The following is a 9,659-nucleotide window of genomic DNA, read 5'->3' on the forward strand; positions in this document are numbered from 1 at the left end:
ACACATTTAAAAATAAATATAAAAAATAAATTCAAAAGTAAATAAATAAAAAAGTAAATGCAAAAAATAAATAAATACATTTAAAAATTAATACAAATAAATACATAAATAAATAAATAAATAGGAGTAAATAAAAACAAAGATAGAAAATAGCTCCATACATTTTAATTTTAGTAGATAGAGTTGTTCCGATACCAATACCAGTATCAGAAATGTGTCCAATACTGGCCAAAATTCGGGATCGGGAATCAACGAGTACGTCAGTCTATGAACTGATTCGACACCAGGGTTTCTGCCAGCCTGAAATGACTCCCCACCAGGCCAAAGCATCGGAGAATTATGCATTTTTAAGATGTTTTTTAATCTAAACTGTATTATACAAGTAGCAAACTCCTTTAAGGAATAACTCAGTGCGTAGGTTGTGTGCTTAACGTTAGCAAGTGTCGTGTTTGCGGTCAAAAGAGAGACAAAGAGAGCGAAGGAGCGAGTGTGTGTGACGGAATGACAGTGAGATGAAGTCAGCCGTAATAGCTGTGAGCGTAGCGTTGCAGTGTGTGTACAGTTTAGACTATCGTCAGTGAATAAATGCTACAACTTCTCAAGACACAAGCCAAGTTTGCGTGTTTTGTAGGTTTTTTTTCCATACATGAATCGGCGCGTCAGCCCAGCACGGCAGGGATTTACGTCTCCATTACAACAGCTGTGACTAATGGCCGTTGTATTTTTATTTAAAAGCTTTTACTATGATGGGTTTTCATCACCAGCAGCCTAACACGACTCATATGCAGCTGAAAAGCGAAACAGTAAAATAAAGCAGATATTTTAAAGTACAAACAGGGAAGCAGGAGATTCTATTAGAAGCTACAAAGGTACTGAGAGCTGAACACACAACGTCTTTCTCACTGGTCTCCTGCACGCTTGTTTGTGGGGGGTTACTAAATAGCAAGCTGCTAAAATCTGTTAAACAAGGTACAAGGATGTACGTAAAAGAGTACAAATACTTGCAAGAACTGAACCTGAACCACAAGTTCAGGTATCGGAACATCTCCAGCTGTAGATGTTTAAGACTGTGCTAATTTTAACTCCTTTATATAAACTGTTGGATAAGACAAATTGTAATCTGTAAAGTAAAAAGTACAAAATGTACAAGTCAACACTCACCAGCAGCTCTGGTCAGAGCCATCACGGCACAGACGAGTAGAGACACAGTCAGCATCTTCGTGGATGAGATGATGATGATGATGATGATGGTCAAAATGATCTTCAACAAAGAGAAACAGACGTGAGAGTTATACTTCTGAAGAACGTGAGGACTAGAGTCCATTAGAGGAAGTAGAGATGATGATAAGAGAGATGAAGCCGACCTTCTGCAGGATTATCTTCTTTCTTGTCTCTCAGCTTGTAGCGTCAGCCTTCCTGTGTGGAGGTGCTGAACAAGAGAAACACCAGCTCTTATATACTGTGAATTATCTAAATTTTTGTTTTCAATAAATATCTCAATGTACTCCACCCCTGTGATCATATCGATGGCTACAGTATTTGTACAGGGTCATCAGAAGACCACTTGCCACTCTGTTGGTTACTTTGATAGATAAACAAAGTTCGAGCAATGAGACGGTGAAATTGTTGTCTTTCTTGGCAGAGAAATGGTGAAGCATGACACATAAGATTGAAACATAGATATTAAAGTATCATATCAAATGATGAAGTGAAACACATCAGGTACAGTGTAGTTCTCTCAACAACAACAACCAAAATCAACGTCCCCTAGTTACTCTAGATAATAAAATAAAGAGACGGAGATCTAAAACTGTCATCAGACTATCAGAGGTAAGTGAGAGTGGACTGACCTTTTAGCCCCAAGGCCCAAGAGGAGCTGCAGATGTTCAAATGCAAAATGTTTGTAACTGTATTCACGTGGAGCAGGGTGTTGCTGAAAAAGACCATTCGCTCTCATTTATACCCACCGTGTGTAAATACAGGTTGAAAAATAATTTCAATGGCTGTTATCTCTATGATTTGCATTCATACTTCTGCAGGATTATCTTCTTTCTTGTCTGTCAGCTTGTAGCTTCAGCCTTCCTGTGTGGAGGTGCTGAACAAGAGAAACACCAGCTCTTATATACTGTGAATTATCTATCCATCTTTGTTTTAAATAAATATCTCAACGTACTCCCCCCTTGTGATAAAATCAATGGCTACTGTATTTGTACAGGGTCATCAGAACACCACTTGCCACTCTGTTGTTTTCTTTAATAGATAAACAAAGTTTGAGCGATGAGACGGTGAAATTCTTGTCTTTCTTGGCAGAGAAATGGTGAAGCACGACACATAAGATTGAAACATAGATATTAAAGTGTCATATCAAATGATGAAGTGAAACACATCAGGCACAGTGTAGTGAACTGACCTTTCAGCCCCAAGGCCCAAGAGGAGCTGCAGATGTCCAGGTGCAAAATGTTTGTAACTGTATTCAGGTGGAGCAGGGTGTTGCTGAAAAAGACCATTCGTTCTCATTTACACCTTCCGTGGGTAAATACAAGCTGAAAAATATTGGCAATGGTTGTTATCTTTAGGATTCATATTCAAACATCCTTGTCTGGAAATTCGACTGAACTAGGGAACAGATCCAAAACAATCAAATAAAGGAGCCACGTCACACTACAGTGTAGAGGCAGGGTCACCTTTACTGGATGGGTTAAAACATTTTTCACCAGGAATTACAGTGAGAATAATAATAGTACTCAGCTAGTCATTATGGGGTAGAAGTTTTTCCAATAATCATGGAGTAATGTCAGTGTAATACATTCATAATAATCCAATACCAATAGAACAACACAAATTATTGCCAGAACATGCCGAAATTCTTTCTTGACCAAATGCTCGATTCTGATTGGTCAATCACGGCAGTCTGTAATTTCTCTACAACAGTCCGTTGCTATGGGCGCAGCTCTGATGTCGGACTCTGGCGGATCGTTTTTGTGTCAAAATATTGATTTCTTCAGTAAGTAGCCGTGTAATAAGCGGGATAATGTTAGCGGGTCGTTGTTGTGAAAGAATCCCCTTCAGGGCGATGAGAGTGTCGGGGATTCTTTCACAACAACGACCGGCTCGCTGTACATTATCCCTTACACATTAATATTAACAAAATACTGTTATCATATGAAACCAGAAAACCTAAGGGATCCATCGCTACCAACCATGTCATGCTAACATCTGTAGAAGTAATCCCTTTTTAACTATATAAAAATGTGATAAACAATGATAAAAGTATTAATCCTATAACCCTGTGTTTATTACTGAAACTGCATACAATCATAGTGCTGCTGTATAGACCCCCAATGCTGTAACTCACAGCTGTAGTGATGTAATGCTTGTAATGAACTCAAATCACCTCGCAGCTGCAAGGGGCCCAAAACAAAGAATCTGTCTCTGACATAAAGGATGTCGGTGAGGTACCTAGATCATATGTATGGTATAGGGTATATGCTGATTAGTAAGATATTTTGACAGAGACCAGTAGAAGTGAAGAATATTAAAATGTATGATGGCAGGATAGGAGGGATGAGTTCTTTGTTCCAAGTAGATAAGGTTATGATGTAAAGCCCACGGACAGTCATGTCCGGACCGGCTCGGGTTTTGGTTGTGTTTGTGTCTGTTGATATTAAACACAATGAAAACTCTGCTTCTTGCAATATTCTTGTACAGCATCAAGTGATTCATTTGAGTAACCTGTGTTGACTTTCTGACACCATTAAAATTGAACATTGAAGAAAATTGAACTGAGATCTCAGCCGTTCCAGGCCCAAGGCTTGAGATTTCAAGACTCAACACATCCTAAATCACATCGTGTTGTAAAAAGTTTTGCGTGTATTAATGTGCAATCATGAGACTCACAGACTGGCTTTTTTTCAATGCTTGAGTCTTTTAATTGTGTAGAAGATAAGAATAACACTCCAGAATGAAAAGGCCTAAAAGGCTACATTCATTAAGTAGTTTAACAGTAACAGGAAAGAAGTATAGATCACTACATGCAAGAGGCTACAGATGATGAAGACACAGATAATCACACATCCACCCAACACTCCTGTGGTTGTGATAGGTACTGCATGTTCCTCTGTTATCCAAAGAGATAGCATGGCTTTCCTGCGCAGACGAACGTCTTTCTGAGATAGCAAGGCTGATCGTCAAATTTCAGATTATCTGTAAAAAGACAGAGGGAGTTATTTAGGGATAAATTGTCTGCTTTCTCAGACAATCAATGAACCATAAAAACTATGTATCTAATGAGGCCAAATACTAAATATTTTAAAATTTTGCACAAAAACTAGAGGACACAGAATTTTTTTTAGAGGTTTATCAATAAATACATATATATATATAAGCCCTACACTGAGTCTTGCTGTGCATTCATGGAGTACTTAAAGTGACTGATTGGGGTGGAACTAGGGATGTCCATAATTAACCGTTTAACTGTTAACCAACATTAAACATTTTAATCGATTAACGCTATCGGTTAAAACGGTTAAAAGCAATGTTAATAATTAACTCAAAAGCTGAGCGGCTCAGAGGAGCGGCTCGTCACCTTAAGAGGCGGAGCCGGAGTTGCAGGATACAGGAAGTCGGCTCCGGTCTCTCCAGCTCGCTTGAGTGGAGCGGAGGAGTTGTAGTTTCATAGCATTTATTCACCGACAAATAAACTGTACAAACACTGTCTGCTACACCTACGTGGGACTCAGTTGTCTGTTGTCCTGATACAACGCAGCTGGTACACCGCTGCATGCAAGGCACAAATCTTGTCGGTTAACGGTTAAAACCGGTTAACGAGGGTCGGTTATCGGTTAAGAACATTTTTCAAAATTAGCATCCCTAGGTCGAACGATATGTTTTTTTCAGGATTGATACCGACTATTAGCAATCAGGGAGACCGATAACCAATATTGTGAACCGATACACATTTGCAGTGAAAATGAAAATATTGGCTTAAAAAATGGGAACAACATCAACTCCAACCCAAAACTTTGAAGCAGAAAAGTTCAAATTTGATATTTTATAACTTTATGACTGACTCCATCAAATGCTTTGCACAAACCTTCACCTGCCTGGCCAAACTAAAGAGGAAGTGGTTTCAGTGTTCCAATTTGTCTTGAAGCCAATGGAATGATATATTGTCAGTTGTCCAATAGTTAGTTTAATGTGCCTTGTCCGTTGGAAACCAACCTACCGACCATTATCATCACTTGTACTGATGTCGGCATTGATAATTCTTTAACCAAAACCCTGCTAAGACCTCAGGAAAAATCCTTTCTCACGCTCTATATATATATTTACCTTTATAGTTCATCACCAGACAATGTCCAGTCCCATTATTATTATCAGGCTGTCCTCGATCCCAGTTGTCGTACTTAAAAGGTTTACCATCAATCCAGAACCAGGTACCCTCCTAGAAGATCAGAATACAATAGACAGTATGGTTTAAACACTCTTTTTAATTTGTTGCTTTACATTGTGTTTAATCAGTGACATACCTGTTGTGCATCAGTGCCTCCGAGCCATGCCTCTGTATCGTTCGAAGTTGCACTATGTACCACATTCTGAATATTGTTGTACTCATCGCGGTTGTTTACTGATGGAAGGTTTCCACCATAGTCCTGACAACGTCTCTATAAAGGATAGAAAGAGTGGAATGGTGTGGAGACACACAAATGACACATTACATATCAAGTAATGCAAAGACAGAAATATGTCAATTAACAACATGTGTAACAGCAGAATGGACGCAGCATAGAAGCATTCTGCACTGAACAGCTGATTACCTCAGCATCAGCCCAGGTCCTGGCTATTTGAATGTAGACGAAACAGTAACCACTGGAATAAGTCCAAGCATAGGGGCAAGATGGGGACCTCTTGACCATGTGACTCTTCACTGAAAACACATTTAGAAAAGGTCTGAACATGGAGGCACCAATGTAGATTTGAGTGAAAACAGAAAAGTTTCAGCTGTGAAACCAAAACAACGAGGTGAAAGACACTGTGCAGAGCTGAACTCACCTTCTTGAATGAGCGGTCCTGTCCTCTCACCTGGCTCTGCCTCTGGAACAGCTGGAAATTTGACACAGCATTTAGTGACTCGGTTCATGTGCTGCTGTTACTCTACGTTCACAATAATAGCATGCAAACGCTATTTGCTCCCTATTCATTCCAGTGAAGAAGGACAACACGTGGTTACTTACGGTTGTAAACTAACTGAATAATCAGCAAAATGCGTGTAAAGTATGAAAAGTAAAAGTATTCATCGTGCAGTAAAATGTTCCGTGTCAGTGTTTTACTATTATTAATGATGTTTCTGGATTAATATTACTGCTGCATTAACGTGTATGTTGCATTTTTATGGAGCTTTTTTCCTATCTTTACTCAGGTCTTTCAATTTGAGAACATGACTCATTGATTTCACGATCAGATTTTGCAATGCTTTCCCTCAAAACCCTGTCCTCACACTCAAATAGCCCCTACTCGCGCTTAAACTTGTTCTGCTTCTGCTCAAACTGTATGCTTGCACTCAAGATATATTGTTGCTTGCACAGATTTCATGCACTCCAGCTTCAGCCCTTCTCCTCACACTCAGGCTGTCACACTCTACATTTGTAAATCCACACTCTTGCTTCTGTTTGATTTTCCTTTACTTTATTAATGTATTTATTTTTATGAATTTCAAAATGTATTTATTTATTTTCTATTTATTTATTTATATTTGCATTCATTTTTAATTTATTTTTAAATGTGTGTATTAGTTTGTGTATTTATGCATTTAATTCTGCACGATTTTCCCATTGCATTGATCCCTTATTTATTTCTTATTTGTTTCTGTATTCTTTTCTTTATACATTTATTTGCATATTTCTTACTACAGTGAAGAAATGCAAAGGGAAAATCATGCAGAAATAATTACATAAATACACACATTTAAAAATAAATATAAAAAATAAATAAAAAAGTAAATAAATAAAAGAGTACGCCAGTCTATGAACTGATTCGATACCAGGGTACAGCTGTGACTAATGGCCATTGTATTTTTATTTAAAAGCTTTTACTATGAAGCAGCAAAATCAGGAAATGTTGGGTTTTCATCACCAGCAGCTACAAAGTACAAAGGTACTGAGAGCTGAACACACAACGTCTTTCTCACTGGTCTCCTGCACGCTTGTTTGTGGGGGGTTACTAAATAGCAAGCTGCTAAAATCTGTTAAACAAGGTACAAGGATGTACGTAAAAGAGTACAAATACTTGCAAGAACTGAACCTGAACCGCAACTTCAGGTATCGGAACATCTCCAGCTGTAGATGTTTAAGGCTGTGCTAATTTTAACTCCTTTATATAAACTGTTGGATAAGACAAATTGTAATCTGTAAAGTAAAAAGTACAAGATGTACAAGTCAACACTCACAAGCAGCTCTGGTCAGAACCATCACGGCACAGACGAGTAGAGAAACAGTCAGCATCTTCGTGGATGAGATGATGATGATGATGATGGTCAAAATGATCTTCAACAAAGAGAAACAGACGTGAGAGTTATACTTCTGAAGAACGTGAGGACTAGAGTCCATTAGAGGAAGTAGAGATGATGATAAGAGAGATGAAGCTGACCTTCTGCAGGATTATCTTCTTTCTTGTCTCTCAGCTTGTAGCTTCAGCCTTCCTGTGTGGAGGTGCTGAACAAGAGAAACACCAGCTCTTATATACTGTGAATTATCTAAATCTTTGTTTTCAATAAATATCTCAACGTACTCCCCCCTTGTGATAAAATCAATGGCTACTGTATTTGTACAGGGTCATCAGAACACCACTTGCCACTCTGTTGGTTACTTTGATAGATAAACAAAGTTCGAGCAATGAGACGGTGAAATTCTTGTCTTTCTTGGCAGAGAAATGGTGAAGCATGACACATAAGATTGAAACATAGATATTAAAGTATCATATCAAATGATGAAGTGAAACACATCAGGTACAGTATAGTTCTCTCAACAACAACAACCAGAATCAACGTCCTCTAGTTACTCTAGATAATAAAATAAAGAGACGGAGATCTAAAACTGTCATCAGACTATCAGAGGTAAGTGAGAGTGGACTGACCTTTTAGCCCTAAGGCCCAAGAGGAGCTGCAGATGTTCAAATGCAAAATGTTTGTAACTGTATTCACGTGGAGCAGGGTGCTGCTGAAAAAGACCATTCGCTCTCATTTATACCCACCGTGTGTAAATACAGGTTGAAAAATAATTTCAATGGCTGTTATGTCTATGATTCGCATTCATACTTCCTCGTCTAGAAATTGTACTGAACTAGGGAACAGATCCAAAACAAACAAATAAAAGAGCCACGTTTGAAAAGACAACACAAGGTAATTACAGTCACACACACACCACAGTGTAGAGAAACGGTCACCTTTACTGGATGGGTCAAAAAAATATTTCATGGGGAATTATAGTGAGAATAATAATAGTACTAAGCTAGTCATTATGGGGTAGAATTTGTCACAATAATGATGGAGTAATATCAGTGTAATACATTCATAATAATCACAAGGAAATTCTAGAAGAAGACAAAATTATTGCCAGAAAATGCTGAAATTCTTTCTTGACCAAATGCTAATTTTAGCTTAAAAAACATTACCTTGTTATTATAATTAATAACAATTATTATTAACTGTTAAAATAAAACATGTTTATTCCATACACACACATATATATGTACATACATATATATATATATATTTAAAAAATATAGAAAAAAAGATGTAATCATTTCCAAAATTCACAATATGTTTTTATCTTAAGAAATATTCTGTTTCAATGCATATTTACTGGCATTTAGCCTTTCAGAGATTCAGCAGGTTGCTGGGACTGAACACATGGCTTTCAACAGCATGCAAATCCCACTCAGTGCATTTTATTGACAATTTTAACTTTTTTTGGGACCGTAGACATCTATTCAAGGCAGATGGACTCTGTCTAAACAAGTCAGGAGTAAAATTGTTCAACTCCAACCTAATCTACTTCCTGCGTCATTCATCTGTTCCCTCTGCCAAGGACGCGAGACAAGAGGAATCACCACTGGAGGAAGACACAACACAATGTGCCAGGGGACTTCAAGAAGAATCATTTCACCCCCCACCACAAGCCAGCCCTTGGATACAGCAGAGACAAGAATCAGCCTCTGTCTCCGCAGCCTGATAAGGATGTTCCTTTACAAAATGTTGCAAGCACAGATTGATATGTGCTGGGTCCAGGCTTCAAGGCTAATGATACACGTGACTGTTTCCAGTATAAACAGGGGCCCTGTGTGATGAGAGCTTCTTCTATCTCAGTTCTAATAAGTAGTAGAAAAAGAATGGTGAATCTGCAAAGAAACAGGAAGATTTTTACTGATTGTGCAAATTTATCAAATTTAGCATTGATTCCTTGCCAGCCAAACCACGTCCCAAAAAATATTAATAATGCTTCTAGCACATTAAAGCTAGCCCTGTTAAACGTCAGGTCTTTGGCAGGTAAAAGTTTTTTAATCAATGATTTTATTATTGAGCACAAGCTTGATTTTATGTTTTTTAACTGAAACTTGGTTAGACCAAAATAACAGTGCAGCTGTTCTTATCGAGTCGACTCCTC

At 38.0% G+C, this 9,659-nt stretch overlaps 2 protein-coding genes across 2 annotated transcripts in view; both read right to left on the minus strand.

Moving 5' to 3' along the window:
• The window catches only part of LOC141760559 (ladderlectin-like), a 138,884-nt gene extending 137,625 nt beyond the window's left edge, over positions 1-1,259 (minus strand). The window contains exon 1 of the mRNA XM_074623455.1: positions 1,162-1,259. Coding sequence (XP_074479556.1) covers positions 1,162-1,216 — 55 coding nt within the window. The 5' untranslated portion in view covers positions 1,217-1,259. The remainder of the gene's footprint in view (positions 1-1,161) is intronic.
• A 2,861-nt stretch (positions 1,260-4,120) lies between these two features.
• Positions 4,121-7,541, minus strand: LOC141761217 (ladderlectin-like). The gene is made up of 5 exons (XM_074624550.1): positions 7,445-7,541; positions 5,817-5,926; positions 5,529-5,663; positions 5,332-5,443; positions 4,121-4,203 (listed from the first exon to the last, which is right to left on the minus strand). Exons 1-5 carry the CDS (start codon positions 7,497-7,499, stop codon positions 4,121-4,123), a joined length of 495 nt encoding a protein of 164 aa, XP_074480651.1. The 5' UTR covers positions 7,500-7,541.
• Positions 7,542-9,659: the final 2,118 nt, after the last annotated feature.

Source organism: Sebastes fasciatus, chromosome 22 (assembly GCF_043250625.1).
Source record: "Sebastes fasciatus isolate fSebFas1 chromosome 22, fSebFas1.pri, whole genome shotgun sequence".
Classification (NCBI taxonomy): Eukaryota; Metazoa; Chordata; class Actinopteri; order Perciformes; family Sebastidae; genus Sebastes; species Sebastes fasciatus.